Source organism: Pelophylax lessonae (genome assembly GCF_965119305.1).
Source record: "Pelophylax lessonae genome assembly, chromosome: 4".
NCBI lineage: Eukaryota > Metazoa > Chordata > Amphibia > Anura > Ranidae > Pelophylax > Pelophylax lessonae.
The window spans coordinates 555009350-555030783 of record NC_138771.1 but is presented as its reverse complement, the minus strand read 5'-3'; the positions used below and the strand labels follow the sequence as shown (position 1 = coordinate 555030783).

The 21434-nt window shown below is 43.5% G+C and overlaps 1 protein-coding gene across 1 annotated transcript in view; it reads left to right on the top strand.

The window, feature by feature from the left end:
* Positions 1–3523: 3523 nt before the first annotated feature.
* The window catches only part of ELMOD3 (ELMO domain containing 3), a gene marked incomplete at its 5' end in the record, with an annotated part of 59022 nt that continues 41111 nt past the window's right edge, over positions 3524–21434 (top strand). The window contains 3 exons of the mRNA XM_082253680.1: positions 3524–3535; positions 7180–7257; positions 20893–20965. Coding sequence (XP_082109806.1) covers positions 3524–3535; positions 7180–7257; positions 20893–20965 — 163 coding nt within the window. The remainder of the gene's footprint in view (positions 3536–7179; positions 7258–20892; positions 20966–21434) is intronic.

Here is a 21434-nt window from a genome sequence, read left to right as displayed (position 1 = left end):
TACATATACCGGCCAGGGGGGGTGATTGGAACAAGCAGCTACTCCAGCGGGAAATGCGCTGGATTGCTAGGCTTGCGGCAACCACCCCCCCTGGCCTAAATGAGGCGGAAAGTTATAGGCCTTTTCTAGAGGGATTTTCCTCGGGGAAAACAGACTGAGGGTCCCCACTCTCTATGTCCCCTCTTCTTTTGGGAAATACACTCCACACTTCATAGAAATGTGGGTAAGTTTCTCACTTATATCTCAAATACCTTCTCCTTATTCAAACTAGGACCATTACTACATTGAAAACCCTCCCCCTCTTCCCCCCTCCCCCCATCGTGATTATGTGATAGTACTAAGATACCAAACTTTATGAGATATCATATCTCTGAGTGGGTCACAAAATTATTAACATTATAATATACTAATATATCCTAAATTGGATATACATTTAAATTGTCCAAATTAAACATGTGATGCATTCTGCGATTAACATTTTTCCCTTCTGTCACAGGTTAACTGTGGGTGGGTGGATTTACAACTACAGACCGGTTTTGGGTCTCTTCTGTGCAAAGATCCCCTTATTGGGGAATTTTTGCCCCTCCTGCCCCTCTTCTCCTGTGCACCAGGGGTTTTTCCTTTCCCTCCTTTTGAAAAAACCCCCCCTTTCTAGATTCTGCTATCTCTTTTTCTTCCCATTGTGTAGGCCTACCAGCCAACTTGTATCCCTGTCCATGTAATTGACACCAACATGGCTTTTATATCATCCTTTTTCTCTTTCCCCTCGGGGGGCTCCCCTGCAAATGAGAGCCCGGCACGGGTGAGACATCTCCTATGGGGACCACTAATAGGCCCCTCAAACATCTGGAGAAACGAGCGTTTCCGGGATGTTAACATTTGGTTGCAATGCTCCATATGTCTCATCCTGAAACCCCTGGTCAATCTTTTCCAGGGGATATACGCATCACCCGTGCCTGGGGCGTTATCTTTTACAGATTTCCCCTTTTTTAAAACAAGTGTCCACTAGCAGTCTCTATATACAATATAGATAGGTATTATTTATCCCATTCAAAAGTTTATTTCACTTTTAATTAAAAATTAAATTTAATTAAAAATATCCCCCCTCTATGTATCCACCGCATGACTATACCGCTACAACTTAGGCGGACATACTAGCGGAGTCTATTAGAGAAAAGGGCGGATATTACGTCACCGCCAGTCCAGCGAAATAATCTCCGGGCACTTCAGGCGGAAATGACACACGTCGGAGCCTTTGATTTGGGCGGATGTGATGTCACCGCCAGTCCGAGGAACTTCCGGTGGCAAAAGACGGATATGACGTAACTATTTACAAAGTTCCCGCGGGAATCACCACGAGACTCTGGACATTTGGGTACTTAAGGGGACGCCGAGAGCCAGAACGGAGAGCTATCTCTCCGATGCAACACAGAACCCTATCGCTTCGATATCCATACATAACAGTGAGTACTCTGGAGGAGACCTATATAACTAAAAACTTTTTTCTTAACTACGATGGCAATTTATTAAAAGAGGGTTTTATCTTATTTTTCTCCTTATGTGACTATCAGGATCCATAGGACGAGTAACTTTAGATCACATCCTATATCTCATAGGATGATATGCCGCTGTCCTCATTGGATACGGTGACGACAGGCTTCAATCTGAACGGTATGATCTTTTCAGGTGGAATACCTATTTTTAACTAATAATAAGATATGCAAAATGTATACCTATATAGGCATATTATCCCTGTCCTATACCTTTCAGGCAAGGATTTATATTCCCATTGGGAAGATATAGGTTTCCCCAAAACCCTTGGAAACTGATGGGATACCCCACACCCTCCAATAAATTAGTGAGGTAAGAGCTATTACAATCACATTACTTAATATAATATATACATTATCTTGATCTACCAAAGCTGAAAAGATACATTCTCTTTTCCCCTGATAGGATCCCACTCTAATAAATCTGAGAGATATATACATCGGAAGATAATATTTCCTTGGGAAAAATCAGCTTTTTTCTCTTTTTTCCCTATTTTTCCTGGTTTCGTTTTTCTTTTTTCCCCTCTTTATATGTCTACATGAAAATCATCATAACAGGTGAATTTACATGAATATTTTCTGTAACAATGTTTATATACATACTTACATTAACCCTGGATCTCTGACAGTTGTAAATATACTCACTGTTTCAGATACAGAATAAATCTTTATACCTGACTCTAGCTCTCAACGCATGGGAGTTTTACCCCCCCGAAGGGGAACCTTCTTTTGGGCTCTACTGTTTTGCAGGTATGTCTTTTCAACACAAGGGGTCTTTTCATCCTTCCCCCTCTCTTTTCTTTTTCTTTTTCTTTTCCCCCCCCCCCTTCCCTCCCTTTTCTTCCTTTCCCCTCCCCTTTCCTCTTCTTCCCTTTCCCCCTCTCTCCTTTTTCCCTTTCAATCTCTGGGAGTAGGTTTCCTCTCTAGGAGTATCCTGGACTAGCAAGAGGCTTCCCAGGACCTCTTTAGGGCAACATGTGGTCGCAGATGCAAATAATATTTTTTTCATGTATAAAAAAACTTTTCATTGTAAAATGTTTATATATATTCTGTTTCTTGGAACTTATATTTAACTATGTATTTCAGGAACATATGCAGACTCCCTGAGGAAGATTTATGTACTAAAACAAACAGTTTGAAACGCGTTGGACTCTGCTATGTACCTACAACTGTATTGTATCATTCATGCTTTTTTTCGAGTCTATGACTTAAACATGTACAGTTTATGATGATTGTCTGTTACAACCACAACCTTACTAAATAAAAATTTTATAATTATTACACGTTAAAACTTCTCTTATGAGAGCCTTTACTGTTACCCTTAAAGTCCCACAAACCTAAGGGGGTTTCTTTTTCAATTTATGACGGGATTATGGTAACCAATTACCTGGTAGCTATCTATACTATTTTACATATCTCCCTATCTTTACTCTTATAAATAAAACATATCATTGTTTGATTATCATATGTTTTGTGAATTCAAACTTGTTTACTGTGTCACTCAACATTTTCCATTTTTTTGCACCTGTATATGCTATCTTTGGATATATAGTTTTACATATGATAACTATTTATTAGCGCTGCACATTGTATTATTGTCATTGTTTGCACTAGTTCAGTTGTGCTGGCTGCTTATGTAAGACACTAGTGCGGTATTTACCCGTAGTTTGGAATTACCTATAAATATGCATTGAGTTTTTGGTGAATTTTGGAAAAAAAAAAGAATATTTTCTTTCTGCCCAATCAGCTTCCACATGACCGCTAAAGAGATCCCTGGAGAAGACTGTTAAATCATGGAGCTCGGACGCACCTGCACTATCTCAAGCACAGAACTATTTTGCACTAATCAGCTAGAGGCCTTATTCCAAGATGCTGGACAAGATGGGGCATGCTAGGTCTGACTGCCGCTCAGAAAAGATAGTGAAGGCTGGAAAAGAGACTCTTTCTATACCACCCTCCTCTAACATCTAAACATGGCAAGTGAGGTATGGAAAACACCAATTTTGTTGTCCTCAGCAGGCCTCAGAAAGGTTGCATTTCTCAAACTTTTGGGCTACTTATTTTATGAAGGGTCAAGACATTACTCTAAAGCTGATCATACGCTTGTACATTTTCAAATAAACCTTTGTGTAAAAATATGTGAAAATTTTCAGTACAGTTGATGACTTGACAAATGCTGATCAGAAATACTTCAAAGTTTCTTTTAATATACCATTTTTTGATGAAATGGTCATTGTTAACTTTCTGAAAATGCTAGTTACTTGGGTGTTAGGCTATCCATACGTTACATAGTAGTTGAGGTTGAATAAAGACATTAGTCCATCCAGTTCAACCTGTGTAGGTGTGTGTGGCCGTAATCATCTCTCATACCCCTGAGTGCTTTGATCCTTGAGGTGTACATCCAAGAGTCTTTTAAAAGTAGCCATACTTCCCGCAGTTACTACCATTTGTTGTAGAGAATTCCACAGTCTAGTAGCCCTTAGAGCCCATTCACATAAGCGCGACTTGTCAGCCTGACAAGTCGCGGTATGTCGCGGTCCATTGAGTAGTACAGGACCCGTTGTAATAGGAGCGACACAAGTCGCTCCGACTTAGAAAAAGGGTCCTGTACTACTTTGGGGCGACCTCAGAGCGACTTGCATAGACTTCCATTATGTGAAGTCTCTGCAAGTCACGCCGAAGTCGCGGTGCACGCGACTTCACAGGTCGCCCCCCAAAGTTGTGTCGCACTAGTCTGAATGGGCTCTTACTGTAAAGAACCCCCTGCGTAGCCTGAGGTTAAAACACTTCTCTAATCGCATTGTATGGCCTTGTGTCCTCATGCATTCCTTGCGACTGAATAGTTTACTTTCTATGTTGAGATCACCATTGAGGTATTTATAAATCGCTATCATGTCCCCTCTCAGGCGTCTCCTCTCCAGGGAGAATAAATCAAGCGCTCTTCATAATTAAGGTCCTCCAATCCCCTAATCAGTTTAGTTGCCCTTCTCTGTACTCTTTCCAGCTCCAACACATCCCTTCTGAGGTCTCGCGACCAAAACTGGACAGAATACTCCAGATGCGGTCGGACCAGTGTTTTATAAAGTGGTGTTACCATTTCTCTTGTTTAGCCCCATGGGCTGAACGAGAGAAAACAATAGATTTCCTCATCCATGCTAAACAGTGTGGATGGAGGAATCTCTCCTTCAGGCTAATAATGTATTGTCCCAGTCAACACACACACACACACACACACACACACACACACACACACACACACACACACACACACACACACACACACACACACACACACACACACACACACACACACACACACACACACACACACACACACACACACACACACACACACACACACACACACACACACACACACACACACACACACACACACACACACACACACACACACACACACACACACACACACACACACACACACACACACACACACACACACACACACACACACACACACACACACACACACACACACACACACACACACACACACACACACACACACACACACACACACACACACACACACACACACACACACACACACACACACACACACACACACACACACACACACACACACACACACACACACACACACACACACACACACACACACACACACACACACACACACACACACACACACACACACACACACACACACACACACACACACACACACACACACACACACACACACACACACACACACACACACACACACACACACACACACACACACACACACACACACACACACACACACACACACACACTTTAGAAGTTTCAAACCGTATTTACCATAAAGACTATCATATTGCAAATTTCTTGAACGAGTGGCGGCTTAATTATATATCTAAATTTGATTGCTTACAGGAGGTTCAGCCATACCACTGACTCTGGCTATAGCCTGCATGAGACATTTGGGTTAAGTACGGTAATTTAGTTTCATTCACTTAATCCACTGGTAGCTATGTCTACAGGGTCAGGCTGCACTTCACACTGCAGCACAGTTTAATAAGAGAGTCCTCATACGTGATTGCTGTGTTTAAAATGCTACTTTAGGCATTGACATACCTCCTTAAGATTTACTTAAACTGGAGCACTCAGTCTGGTGCAGCTGTGCATGGTAGCCAATCAGCTTCTAACTTCAGCTTGTTCAATTAAACCCTCCTCTGTAACTTGTACCTATAGGTAAGCCTATGATAAGGCATAACATGTACCGTTTAGGAGATATTTACCTTAAATGCAGCCAGTGACGTCACTGGCGCATGCTCTCTGAAGGAACGGCCGCTGGTGCCGTTCCTTCAGAGCTCAGTGCCGTGACCGTCGGCTCCCACGCGCGGGAGTGACGTCACCGCAGCTCCGGCCAATCAGATGGCCGGATGCCGCGATCCCAGAAGACGGGCGACTGGACATGTCGCCTGTCATACAGGTAAGCGGATGGCACGGTGGGAGCTCGTTCTAAGGTAAGTATTTCATAATGAGCTAGTATGCGATGCATACTAGCTCATTATGTGTTTCTCTTGCAGGTTGCAAAAAGAAAAAAAAAAATTTTGGGGTTTACAACCTCTTTAAGCTTTGACAATAAAAACTGGAAGCTGATTGGTTTCTATGCAGAGCTGCACCAGATTTTGCACTCTCCAGTTTTAGTAAATCTCTGTCCGGTGGGTATGGTCACCTTCTGGCTTGGCACGTCCACAGGCAGCTTAGCACTTCAATAAGACCTATAATTTCAGTACAGAGAATTTTTTTTCAGTTCTTTTAGGTGTAACAAGACAATGACCTTCCTAAGCCCTGTCTCTGCAAAGTTCTTACTGAGGGAACATAGAAGAAACAGGGCAGATCTAGCTAGGACTGAACTAACTAGCACTAAACTAGAGGGGAGGCAAGAGGGAGAAACCAAAATCACATAGTAAAAATGCTGTAGTGGTGCAAAACCTCTCCTAGATGTCTGCATACTACTGAACAATAATAACCTGCTGCAATTCAATACAACACATAAAAACACATGTAAGTGTGACTGAATGGTGACCATAAGTGAAAATCAGTGGTCTACTGATTTGTTTGATTCATAAATCCAAATTGCCAGGATTGCAGATCTATATGATTGTCCATAGATCAGACAGATCTCTATACCAGTTTTCAGCCAGATTTAAAGTAAGTGAATCAGTGATTCGCCTCATGTTAATGGAACACTTTGACACTGGGATGTTCTGTACAGAAAGCCATCTCCTCTCAACACTTCCCGCCATCTGTAACCACTGGAGGCAGAATGTTCATTTATCCCCCCCATAATTTATTAATCTCCTAGCTTGTCTGTGCTGGAGACCACTGACAGCTGAGGAGGTCAAGGTTTGCTATTTAGATCAGCTGGGTGATCATAGAGTTCATGGTGCTGGTGGGCCATACTTCTCTGCTCTGACAGGAGAGGACCTCTTGGTTCTCCACTCCCATATGGGCAGCATGTGAATATATAACCCACACACAGTATTTTTTTTTTTACATTTCATGGCATTGATTTATGTTTTCTGGTGTCTGATCTTTGACAGATGTGTGGTGCAGCATCCAGATGTTTACAGGTTTTATGCTTTCTATGTAGGTACAGAACGGCGTGGTTGTCAACTCTGACCTTCACCAACCTCACAGTGACTTTCTGACATCTATGAAGTCCATGCCGGTGAGTGTAGTGAAGGGGGGATATCTTACATACTTGCCTAATAAGTTACATTTCTTTATTAATATTTATTACAGGAATTTGTATAGCACAGCACTTTACATATAATAATAATTTATACGTTTCTGCGAGCACTAGTTGAATTTTATTTACATATATTGTGCATTCTGCCCTCAAGGAGTTTACAAGCCACATTACTTGCATACATACACATACTAGGACCAATTTAGACAGGAGCCAAGTAATCTACCTGCTTGTCTTTGATGTGTTGGAGGAAACCCAGAGTACCCGTAGGAAACCAACACAGGCACAGAGAGAACAATCTCCATGCAGATAGTATCCTTTTTTTTTTAATGTTTCTTGGTGTAGTTTTTATAGCGGAATTCCCTTGGATTCAGCGATGATCTTTGGGCGTCTTGACTTCCAGGTCTCGATTTGCAGCCGCTTTCATTAGCTGGGCTGGGATTATATCACTCCAGCGGCAGTGCAGTCAGCTTCCACATTGCTGAATTTCTACAAAGAGCTGCGCGTGCACAGCTCACTGTACAGGGGTGGACAGGCAGGTAAATAAGTTTATTGCAGAAGAGACAGAGCAAGTCTCTTCTGCATTAAAAATACTGCCTGTTCACCCGTTTTATTTTATTTTTTAGTATTAAGTTCTACTTTAACTACACTAGCTAAAGTGTACCCATTCTCCAAATGATATAAATGATGATAAAAATAAATGTGTGCCTCCCTCAGCAGGTGGATACATTTTCTGACATGTATACTCAAAAGGGCTACTGCACTGGGCACCAGAGTTTACATAAATATGTTATACATAGGGTAGCATCATAGTCCATTTAATGGGTGCTCAACCTGTGGCCCTCCAGCTGTTAGTGGAACTATCGGTCCTATGAGGCATTACAAGCCTGACAGTTACAAGCATGACTCCCAAAGGCAGTAGCTAGCTATTAGATGATTACTGGGGGTGATGCCTGAACAAAGATGGTACTATCCATGTTCTGGTGAGAAAGGAAAATGAAGACACCTTCAGGGATGGCACTATTCCACCCACTATTATCAATGATGGGGCACTATTCCTCCCACTGATATCAATGATGGGGCACTATTCCTCCCACTATTATCAATGATGGGGCACTATTCCTCCCACTGATATCAATGATGGGGCACTATTCCTCCCACTGATATCAATGATGGGGCACTATTCCTCCCACTAATATCAATGATGGGGCACTATTCCTCCCACTATTATCAATGATGGGGCACTATTCCTCTCACTGATATCAATGATGGGGCACTATTCCTCCCACTATTATCAATGATGGGGCACTATTCCTCCCACTGATATCAATGATGGGGCACTATTCCACCCACTATTATCAATGATGGGGCACTATTCCTCCCACTAATATCAATGATGGGGCACTATTCCTCCCACTGATATCAATGATGGGGCACTATTCCTCCCACTGATATCAATGATGGGGCACTATTCCTCCCACTATTATCAATGATGGGGCACTATTCCTTCCACTGGTATCAATGATGGGGCACTATTCCTTCCACTGGTATCAATGATGGGGCACTATTCCTCCCACTATTATCAATGATGGGGCACTATTCCTCCCACTATTATCAATGATGGGGCACTATTCCTCCCACTATTATCAATGATGGGGCACTATTCCTCCCACTATTATCAATGATGGGGCACTATTCCTTCCACTGGTATCAATGATGGGGCACTATTCCTTCCACTGGTATCAATGATGGGGCACTATTCCTCCCACTATTATCAATGATGGGGCACTATTCCTCCCACTATTATCAATGATGGGGCACTATTCCTCCCACTATTATCAATGATGGGGCACTATTCCTTCCACTGGTATCAATGATGGGGCACTATTCCTTCCACTGGTATCAATGATGGGGCACTATTCCTCTCACTGATATCAATGATGGGGCACTATTCCTCCCACTCATATCAATGATGGGGCACTATTCCTCCCACTATTATCAATGATGGGGCACTATTCCTCTCACTGATATCAATGATGGGGCACTATTCCTTCCACTGGTATCAATGATGGGGCACTATTCCTCTCACTGATATCAATGATTGGGCACTATTCCTCCCACTCATATCAATGATGGGGCACTATTCCTCCCACTCATATCAATGATGGGGCACTATTCCTCCCACTATTATCAATGATGGGGCACTATTCCTCTCACTGATATCAATGATGGGGCACTATTCCTCCCACTGATATCAATGATGGGCACTATTCCTTCCACTGATATCAATGATGGGGCACTATTCCTTCCACTGATATCAATGATGGGGCACTATTCCTCCCACTCATATCAATGATGGGGCACTATTCCTTCCACTGATATCAATGATGGGGCACTATTCCTCCCACTCATATCAATGATGGGGCACTATTCCTTCCACTGATATCAATGATGGGGCACTATTCCTCCCACTCATATCAATGATGGGGCACTATTCCTTCCACTGATATCAATGATGGGGCACTATTCCTCTCACTTATATCAATGATGGGGCACTATTCCTCCCACTGATATCAATGATGGGGCACTATTCCTTCCAATGATATCAATGATGGGACACTATTCCTCCCACTGATATCAATGATGGGACACTATTCCTCTCACTGGTATCAATGATGGGGCACTATTCCTCCCACTGATATCAATGATGGGGCACTATTCCTCCCACTGATATCAATGATGGGGCACTATTCCTTCCACTGATATCAATGATGGGGCACTATTCCTCCCACTCATATCAATGATGGGGCACTATTCCTTCCATTGATATCAATGATGGGGCACTATTTCTCCCACTCATATCAATGATGGGGCACTATTTCTCCCACTCATATCAATGATGGGGTACTATTCCTCCCACTATTATCAATGATGGGGCACTATTCCTCCCACTGATATCAATGATGGGGCACTATTCCTCCCACTGATATCAATGAGGGGGCACTATTCCTTCCACTGATATCAATGATGGGGCACTATTTCTCCCACTCATATCAATGATGGGGCACTATTCCTCTCACTGATATCAATGATGGGGCACTATTCCTCCCACTGATATCAATGATGGGGCACTATTCCTCCCACTGATATCAATGATGGGGCACTATTCCTCCCACTGATATCAATGATGGGGCACTATTCCTTCCACTGATATCAATGATGGGGCACTATTCCTCCCACTCATATCAATGATGGGGCACTATTCCTTCCACTGATATCAATGATGGGGCACTATTCCTCCCACTGATATCAATGATGGGGTACTATTCCTCCCACTATTATCAATGATGGGGCACTATTCCTCCCACTGATATCAATGATGGGGCACTATTCCTCCCACTGATATCAATGATGGTGCACTATTCCTCCCACTGATATCAATGATGGGGCACTATTCCTCCCACTGATATCAATGATGGGGCACTATTCCTTCCACTGATATTGCGACGAGCCAGAACCGCAGGGGCGACACGTGAGGTGCACGGTGGGCCGATGAGAGACAGCAATAATACAGTTCATCGGTTTACTCACGGTTAGCAGAAAGCCTCCCTGGGCTGGTCGCACAGTGAAGAGGAAGACAGCACGAAATCCTCCGGGGCACGCTCTGTGATAGGGAAACGCCAGCCAAGATGGTGGTTGAGGTGCCCGTGATGACAGCGGTGTTTAGAGTGCTTGTGGTGGCTGGGTCCCTTGGTGGTATTTGTCGTGACGCCAGTACCGTTAATGGTGGTACAACCAGTTGTAATAGCAATAGTGAAGAATGAGGTAGACAGTGGTAGGATACAACTCACAACTTTTACTGTGACTGGTTTTGATTGCAGCATAAACATCCAGATAGAATACAGTCTCTGGGTAAATAGAGGAATTCTGCTTATCCACTGTTAATAGGTTTTGGTAGGTCTTGACTCAGGCTGTGGTTCAGTATAATGCTTACTTGTTTCTGGTCCCTTTAGAATCCAGTGAAATTTGGTGAGGTTGCCAGTGGCTAAGGAAATCCTTCACCTTTATTCTCAAAGGTCTTGCTGCCGTTTGGTGGCTTTTACCCTTTGATTTTAGCAGTTCCAATTTGTCCCTTCTCTGGACTGACCTTCACTAACCTCTACATTCTCCTCTGTACACTCACTTCCTGAACTGAACACTGACCACAGATAAACCTGAGCTGGGATAGATATCCCAAAGTGGTGCTATCCCCATCTTGTGGTGGGAAGTATGAAGCACACTTGACCAGCCTATGAACAGGGATTAAACAGGTGTTGCAATGCACATGTAAAATACAGCAATAACAAAGAAGTAATACATTTGCAGTTCCCACGTGTCATGAGTGGGACGCTGCATACCCCCATGGTAAAACGTGTGTCGACCTCGACACATTTTTGACTCGATGTTGTGTCTTCCTGTAAGATATAAGAGAAAGGGAAAAGCATGCATGCATAGGAAATAACATAACCCCATTCTTGTACTTCTTGTATCTGCAAGTAAAATGGGTTAGGCAAACATATCTCAGGCAACAACGAAATGTGTCAAAAGGTGACAAAAAGGGGTGTAGTTTTTCCTCTGAAGACTGGTGATGTATGGCAAAACCAGAATAGTCCATGATGAGATGGAAAAAGAAAAAGAAAACAAAAATAACATCTCAGGAGGCTCACAGGGTATGAGTCCGTTCCCTGGGCACAGGAAAAAATGTCAACAGAAGAATATCACGGAGGCTCAGGTACGTGAAAGTCTATCTCCGGGTGCAGGCTTGAACGTTGCAAAACAGTAGGTAAGTAGTCCTTTTAAAAAGTCCTTTAAAGGAAATGAACATATCACAAGTAAGTCTTCTTCTCACTCTGGAACTTCAGATGATGTAAGGATGCACTCAACGATGAGATGGCAGGGCTGGTAGTTGTCTTCTCGGCTGCTGGTGTAGGAAATCCTTAAAACGGACAGGTGGTTGTCCTCTTGTAGTCCTGTCGGATCTTCGTAGTGGCTGAGTTTCTACAGGCCTTGTTTCAAGGGAACTTGGTGTCTCTTGAGCTGTAGTAAACACTTCTTGAGATAGCTCCTCTGGTTGAAGTGCGTTTGTATTGGTCTTGGCAGGCACTAAGATATTGAGCCATGGTGTAAGGAACCATTGTAAAGGATCAGAGTCTAATAATGCTTTTCCAAAAGACTGTAGTGGACCCTCTGAATCAGATGATTTTGTAGGCTCTGGTTCTATGGATTGTGTCTCCTCTTGGACCGCTTCTTCTTGAAGAGTTTCTTCTTGAGTACTTTCCTTGAGACATAACTTAAGGCGATTGCGATGTACTACACGTGATTTGTTTTCTTTGGTGATCTCATAAGTATGAGTCTCTGGATTGCGAATAGCTGTAATGGTGTAAGGTTCTCTCTCCCATTTGCTATCTAACTTGCTGGTGCGATGGTCGTTTTTTAACCACACGTGGTCACCAATTTTGAGAGGTTCTGCTTTGGCAGATTGGTTATAATCTTTTTGTTGCTTTTCATGAGCATGTTCCATGCGATGTTGAACAATTTCTTGTGCATCAATTAGACGTCTTTGGTGCTCACTCACCCAATCAGTCTTTGGTAGAGGGTTGATTGCATCAGGCACTTGTACGCCCAAAGTATGGTCAGCAGGTAGTTTACTTGTCGGCCAAACATGAGATAGTAAGGTGTATACCCAGTAGAACAGTGAATGGTGTTATTGTAGGTGTACATCAATTGAGGCAATAGAGTAGGCCAATCACTTCTTGTAGCAGGTGGTACTGCTCTTAACATCTCAATTAAAGTTTGGTTCATTTTCTCACAAAGTCCATTCCCTTGGGGGTGGTAGGCTGTGGTCCTGATCTTCTGGCAATTGTGAAGTGTACACAGTTCTTTGAAGAGTTGCGACTCAAAGGCAGATCCCTGATCTGTAAGGATTCTTTCTGGGCATCCATATGGCAATAGGAAATGTTTCCAGAAAGCATCTGCAGTTGTTTTAGCGGTCAAGTCCTTGACAGGTACGGCTACAACAAATTTGGTATAATGATCAATGATGGTCATGGCGTATGTGTAACCTGAGCGACTTGGTTCCAGCTTCACATGGTCAATTGCAACTATTTCTAGCGGTGTTCGGCTTACAATAGGGTGTAAGGGTGCTTTTTGGTCATGTTTTTCATTTCTTCCAACAGCACAGGTGGAACATTCTCGACACCACTGTTCAATGTCTCCTCTCATCCCAATCCAATAGAATCTTCTACGGATGGTAGCTTCTGTCTTCTGCACGCCAAAGTGTCCCGATTGATCATGATACATCTCAAGAATGATCCTTGCATCTCGGCGTGGTATTAAGATTTGGTATAGACGATCCCAGGTAATTGGGTCTAAAGTTCTTCTTAATAGTAGGCCCTTCTGTAGGAAGAGATGTTTTCTGTGTCTCCATAGTTTTGACAATTCTGGATCAGCATTTCTTCTGCGAATTCTTTCAGGTGTTCTTCCGCTGGTGAAGAAATCTTGCAGTTCTCCCAACACTCTGCTTTCATTTTGCAGCTTGATCCACCTTTCTTTGTCCACTTGGGATCTTGGATCCACTTGTTGTTGAAGGTTAAGAACTTTTCTTCCTTTGATGGTGATAATGTCTTGTTGGGCAAAATTTTTGTAAAAAGCTGGCATTTCTACCTCTTCCCAAACATCTTCCTGTGTAGTAGGGTCTTCTTGGGTAGGCAGACGGGATAATGCATCCGCATTTTCATTTGCTTTTCCTGTTCTGTATTTTATGGTGAAATCGTAGTTAGCTAGGCGTGAGGCCCATCTTTGTTCCAATGCTCCCAACTTGGCGGTATTAAGATGTGCTAGCGGGTTGTTATCTGTGAAGGCTACAAATGGTGTTGCAGCAAGGTAATCTTTAAATTTTTCTGTAACAGCCCACATGAGTGCGAGGAATTCCAATTTGAAGGAACTATAGTTTTGGTCGTTTCTTTCAGTACCTCTAAGAGATCTACTAGCGTAGGAAATGACTCTTTCTTTTCCTTCTTGTACTTGCGACAGGACAGCTCCCAGACCTTTCTTACTAGCATCTGTGTAAAGATGAAATGGCTGCTGGTAATCTGGATAGCCTAGGATTGGTGGTTCTGTTAACTTCTTCTTCAGGAGCTGGAAGGCAATTTCTCTTTCTGTGTTCCATTCAACTGGTATTGGAGACTTTTGGTACCTCTTAGGATGTCCTCTCAGAAGTTCTAGTATTGGCCCCGCAATTTGGGCAAAATGAGGAATAAAGCGTCTGTAGTATCCTGCAAAACTGAGGAAACTCCTCACTTCTTTCACTGTAGTAGGAGTAGGCCAATTTCGGACTGCGGCTATCTTCTCTGGATCCGGTTTAACACCTTCAGAGCTTACAATATGCCCTAAGTATTTGACTTCTGACTTCAGTAGATAGCACTTAGATGGTTTAACTTTGAGTCCATGTTTAATGAGGATTTGAAAAACTTCGGCCAAGTGTTTCAAGTGATCTTCATAAGATTTGGAGTAGATGATGACATCATCCAAGTACAACAGGACGGTTTCAAAATTTTTGTGTCCTAAGCAACGCTCCATTAATCTTTGAAAAGTTCCGGGCGCATTGCAAAGTCCAAAAGGCATGCAGTTGAACTCAAATAGGCCCATAGGGGTGTTAAATGCAGTCTTCTCACGATCTTCAGGTGCCATTGGTACTTGCCAGTATCCACTTGTTAAATCAAGGGTAGAGAAGTAGGCTGAAGATCCTAAAGCTGTCAAAGATTCCTCTATGCGTGGTAAAGGGTAAGCATCCTTGTGGGTGATTTGGTTAATTTTTCTGTAATCCACACAGAATCTGATGTTACCATCCTTTTTACGGACAAGGACTAGAGGTGCAGCCCATGGACTATGGCTGTCTCTAATGACATTGGAGTCCTTCATCTCTTGGATCATTTGCTTTACTGATTGGTACATAGTTGGTGGTATAGGCCGATATCTTTCCTTGATCGGTGGGTGTGAACCTGTAGGGATGGAGTGCTTGATGATATCCACTTCTCCATAGTCTGTAGAATGCTTACTGAAGGCATGGTGAAGCTCCTTCACAATTTTTAGTACTCCCTCAATTTGGTTTGCTGGTGTGGAAGCATCTCCCACATGAAGTTCTTTCCACCAGGATGTGTTTACATTTTGGTCCTGTGGGTTCTGTCTCTTGGTAATTTGCTCTGTGGTAGCTGTAGCCACACTGATGATATCTTGAAAAGTGACTTGGATTAGCTGTGCAATAGGACGGTGTTTGGTTAGTGTTACACTGCTATCACTCAAGTTTAGGAGTCGAATAGGCACTTTACCTTCAGAGACGGTTACTAGGCTTCTTGCAGCTCTAACTAGAGGATAGTCTTCCAAAACAACAGGCTCTACCAGGGCTTGGTAGTCTTGACCTTGAATTCCGACTACAGCTCGGCACCACAGGAGAGTTTCGGTGTTGGGTTTGAGGATCACAGGTTGCTTATCCCGGATGCGGGCACGGCAAATTTCTCCTTTTTCGTTGGTGAATCTCTGTTGCGCATTTAGTACACGGATGGTTTGTTGGATAACCTTCTTAGAATCAGGAGAGGCAGTAGGCACTAACTGGTGCAAGGCTTCTAGCATCTCAACATAACAGTTCCTGAGGACATTCATTCCTAGGACTATTGGAGGGTTAGGGTTATTGTCTCTGACTCGTACCACAATAAGGCCTTGTCGAGGAAGTGTAGTTCCTCCTACTTGAATGGTAGGTTCCCAATAACCATGGACTGGTACGGGTTTGCCGTTACTGGCTATGAGACTCAGCCAGGATTCTGGAGGCTGGGTAAGCTGATTTTGATCCCAGTATTTTTCAAAGGCTGCTTGTTGGATAGTGGTGACTTGGGATCCAGTGTCAACTAGGGCAACAAAAGGAACTCCATTTATTTGAAGTGCCACTTCAGGACGGGATCCAACATATCTTGGCATCCAGTGGGGATCTTCTGGACCTATTGGTTTAACTCCTGAGGGGTGGTCCTTGGCCTCGGGGGTTTCCCTGTTTAACTGCCAGCAGGTTGCTTCTGTATGGCCTGGCTTGTGACAGTACGTGCAGATAGGCCGCTTAGGGGTACTAGTGCGGTCAGGGGGGCGTCCGCCAGAATTTCTGGAAAAAGTCTCTCTATAATTAGAGGGGAAGAGTCTTCTGGACACAGGTTTCTCATCCTCTAGCATTAATGGTTTCTCCCATTGTTCCAACTTTTGGTGGACTTTCTCCAGACTTTTAGTCAGGAAATGGACTTGCTCAGTCAAGTCAGCAACTGCGTCAGGAACTGGAGCTTGGGTTGCCTGACTGACTATAGGTAAAGACTTTACAGGGGTAACCAGCTGTGATACAGGCAATTCAACAGATCTAACAGGTTCTGTTGGTGGGCTTTTTCCCAGTATGCTGATAGCTAATTCTTTAAAATCTAAGAAGGTAGCTCCTGGATGTTGGGCGGCTAACATTCTTAGTTGGCTCTTTAGATTGTCTGTATGGACGCCTTCAATAAATTGTTCTTTCAGGGTTTTGTCCTGATTCTCTGCCTCACGGGGGTCTACTTGGACAACAGCTCTAAGGGATTCCTGCAAAGATAATGCAAAGTCTCTGAGTGACTCACCAGATTGCTGTTTCTTGCTGAAGAACCTCATCTTGACCTCTGACACGGTTCTGGGTTCAAAGGTGGTGTAGAGACGTTCAAAAATCTGCTCCATGGTCTTTCTCTCTGAGCTCGGCCAAGATTTCACTTCTCTGAGAGCAGCTCCTTCCAATTGCGCCAGAAGAATCTCCATCTGTTGCTCTGGGGATACAGGGTACAATCTGAACACAGCAAGAATTTTTTCTTTAAAGTCCCTTAAAGTATGAATTTCTCCAGAATATCGTGGGAACCAGGGGGCCCCAAAATAATAAGGCATGGTTAAAGGCATTAAGCTTGGTACTGCAGCGGCTGGTATTGTACTGGGACCGACTGCGGCTGCTGCAGGGGGTCCGCTGAGGTCAGGCTGCATGTTATCTTCCTGCACAGACATGGTAACAGCAGGTGAATTCTAGTTAGGTAAGTCAAATGCGTTTTTAGACACTTTTTGCAAGGTGTTGCTATGGGCGACTGCTGTCTTGCGGGTGTATGGCCCTTTAAGAATTGAATGCTGGCTGAATATAATGCTGCAGCAATGTTGATTTTGGGTCTCTGGCAGAGTTCCTGCTATTAGTGCTACTTATAGTTAGTAGAGGCAGCTGACAGGTTGCGATTACTGCTCGGACAGCAAGCAATGCGATTATTTTCTCTTCTTTTGCTCGCATGCGAAGTCTCGCGACTTCTGTGGCGTGCGCTTGTCACACTCTACTCCCAGGATTGACACAGCAAAGGTAAGGCGGGCTGGCTGGACAATTTTGCATAAATGGGTGGCACCAAACTTTCCCGCTTTCCAGGGGGTGTCACTAACTTATCCACAGTGATGGCACAGACATTTTTGAAGAAGAAGGCCTCCGGCGGCCATTTTAAGTGAAAAGAAACAGTCAATTCAAATACAGCAAGCAGTTTTGTTGACACACCAATGTCTGATTTCCTCTCTTTGGATGCTGCGATTTTTATGCTGATAACTGGGAAAACACTTCCATGCGACTTTGAAACAGTTTAAACAGTTCTGTGGACCCACACAGCATGCAATAAGTAAACAGTCTCTCAATAAAGCAAAGGGGCTTATTCTGATGCAACAGTCTTTTAGATAAGGCGCAGGGGTTAATATCCTGTTCGTGACGCCAAATTTTTATGCGACGAGCCAGAACCACAGGGGCGACACGTGAGGTGCACGGTGGGCCGATGAGAGACAGCAATAATACAGTTCATCGGTTTACTCACGGTTAGCAGAAAGCCTCCCTGGGCTGGTCGCACAGTGAAGAGGAAGACAGCACGAAATCCTCCGGGGCACGCTCTGTGATAGGGAAACGCCAGCCAAGATGGTGGTTGAGGTGCCCGTGATGACAGCGGTGTTTAGAGTGCTTGTGGTGGCTGGGTCCCTTGGTGGTATTTGTCGTGACGCCAGTACCGTTAATGGTGGTACAACCAGTTGTAATAGCAATAGTGAAGAATGAGGTAGACAGTGGTAGGATACAACTCACAACTTTTACTGTGACTGGTTTTGATTGCAGCATAAACATCCAGATAGAATACAGTCTCTGGGTAAATAGAGGAATTCTGCTTATCCACTGTTAATAGGTTTTGGTAGGTCTTGACTCAGGCTGTGGTTCAGTATAATGCTTACTTGTTTCTGGTCCCTTTAGAATCCAGTGAAATTTGGTGAGGTTGCCAGTGGCTAAGGAAATCCTTCACCTTTATTCTCAAAGGTCTTGCTGCCGTTTGGTGGCTTTTACCCTTTGATTTTAGCAGTTCCAATTTGTCCCTTCTCTGGACTGACCTTCACTAACCTCTACATTCTCCTCTGTACACTCACTTCCTGAACTGAACACTGACCACAGATAAACCTGAGCTGGGATAGATATCCCAAAGTGGTGCTATCCCCATCTTGTGGTGGGAAGTATGAAGCACACTTGACCAGCCTATGAACAGGGATTAAACAGGTGTTGCAATGCACATGTAAAATACAGCAATAACAAAGAAGTAATACATTTGCAGTTCCCACGTGTCATGAGTGGGACGCTGCAATATCAATGATGGGGCACTATTCCCCCACTGATATCAATGATGGGGCACTATTCCTTCCACTGATATCAATGATGGGGCACTATTCCTCCCACTGATATCAATGATGGGGAACTATTCCTTCCACTGATATCAATGATGGGGCACTATTCCTCCCACTGATATCAATGATGGGGCACTATTCCTTCCACTGATATCAATGATGGGGCACTATTCCTTCCACTGATATCAATGATGGGGCACTATTCCTCCCACTGATATCAATGATGGGGCACTATTCCTTCCACTGATATCAATGATGGGGCACTATTCCTCCCACTCATATCAATGATGGGGCACTATTCCTCCCACTATTATCAATGATGGGGCACTATTCCTCCCACTGATATCAATGATGGGGCACTATTCCTCTCACTGATATCAATGATGGGGCACTATTCCTCCCACTGATATCAGGTATGGGGCACTATTCCTTCCACTGATATCAATGATGGGGCACTATTCCTCCCACTCATATCAATGATGGGGCACTATTCCTTCCACTGATATCAATGATGGGGCACTATTCCTCCCACTCATATCAATGATGGGGTACTATTCCTCCCACTATTATCAATGATGGGGCACTATTCCTCCCACTGATATCAATGATGGGGCACTATTCCTCTCACTGATATCAATGATGGGGCACTATTCCTCCCACTGATATCAATGATGGGGCACTATTCCTTCCACTGATATCAATGATGGGGCACTATTTCTCCCACTCATATCAATGATGGGGCACTATTCCTCTCACTGATATCAATGATGGGGCACTATTCCTCCCACTGATATCAATAATGGGGCACTATTTCTCCCACTGATATCAATGATGGGGCACTATTCCTCCCACTGATATCAATGATGGGGCACTATTCCTTCCACTGATATCAATGATGGGGCACTATTCCTCTCACTGATATCAATGATGGGGCACTTTTCCTCCCACTGATATCAATGATGGGGCACTTTTCCTCCCACTGATATCAATGATGGGGCACTATTCCTCCCACTGATATCAATGATGGGGCACTATTCCTCTCACTGATATCAATGATGGGGCACTATTCCTCTCACTGATATCAATGATGGGGCACTATTCCTCTCACTGATATCAATGATGGGGCACTATTCCTCCCACTGATATCAATGATGGGGCACTATTCCTTCCACTGGTATCAATGATGGGGCACTATTCTTCCCACTGATATCAATGATGGGGCACTATTCCTCCCACTGATATCAATGATGGGGCACTATTCCTCCCACTGATATCAATGATGGGGCACTATTCCTCCCAATGATATTAATGATGGGGCACTATTCCTCCCACTGATATCAATGATGGGGCACTATTCCTCCCACTGATATCAATGATGGGGCACTATTCTTCCTCCTGCTGACCACGGGAGCTATGTAATTTCTTTACTCAAACTGACCATGAAGCCTGATACTACCACTGGCGCTGGGGCATTTTTACTCCCACTGACCACATTCTGGCCCCCCTGCAGTCAAAAGGACAGTAAAGTGGCCCTTTGTTTAGAAAGTTTGGAGACCCCTGTTGTAGACATTCCCTGTTTGTTAATATGAAGTGTACATTTTAGTTATAAAACCACTTTTACATCTCAAAGAGCTGAATGGCATAGCCAGATTGTTGTATGAAGTAGATCCTTAATTCAAATTTTATGTAATATAAACACAATTCCATGGAAAATAAAGTCACCAAAGAAGGAAAAAGGGAGAAAAGTTCCCTTTCACAGTGTGCCCCCTTCATTTTTATTTCAGATGTTGTCAGAGCATAAATGTGGTATTGCTTATTGTAGTTATAAGGTCGGTTCTGATATTTTCTTTTCAGATTTCTGCAGTAAAGCAGAACAGTGTGTTGCAGACTCTGGTGAGCAAAGGAGAGGAACTGAACAGAGAGACGGGTGAGGAACTGAACAGAGAGATGGGTATGTTCCAAATTTAGCATAAAGATATAATACTCTGTTCAATTTATATGTTTACTTTTGATATCCGTGGAAGCTGTTGCACTAAAAGAAGCAAGGTTCTTGCTCAACTACTGAGAGTTGCTATATATAAATTATACAAAATGAGAACCACATTATGTGTTTATATACATACAGTAACTTCTATACTTCTATGCTCTGCATTGAAAACTTTTATTTTGAAAACTCAATAAACACATTGTGAAACAAAAAGAATACTCTTTCTATGTGAATATTTTAATTAAATGAATGAATCCATTAAAATCCCCACTTTCATTCACCTTCTCACCCACTGTTCGGCCAAAACACCCTTACCTGTCTCACATTGTCACAGGCCTCTCCCCTCATCTCCTGCCTGGCCACAAAAACACCCTTACTTGGCTTACATTGTCACAGGCCTTTCCCCTCA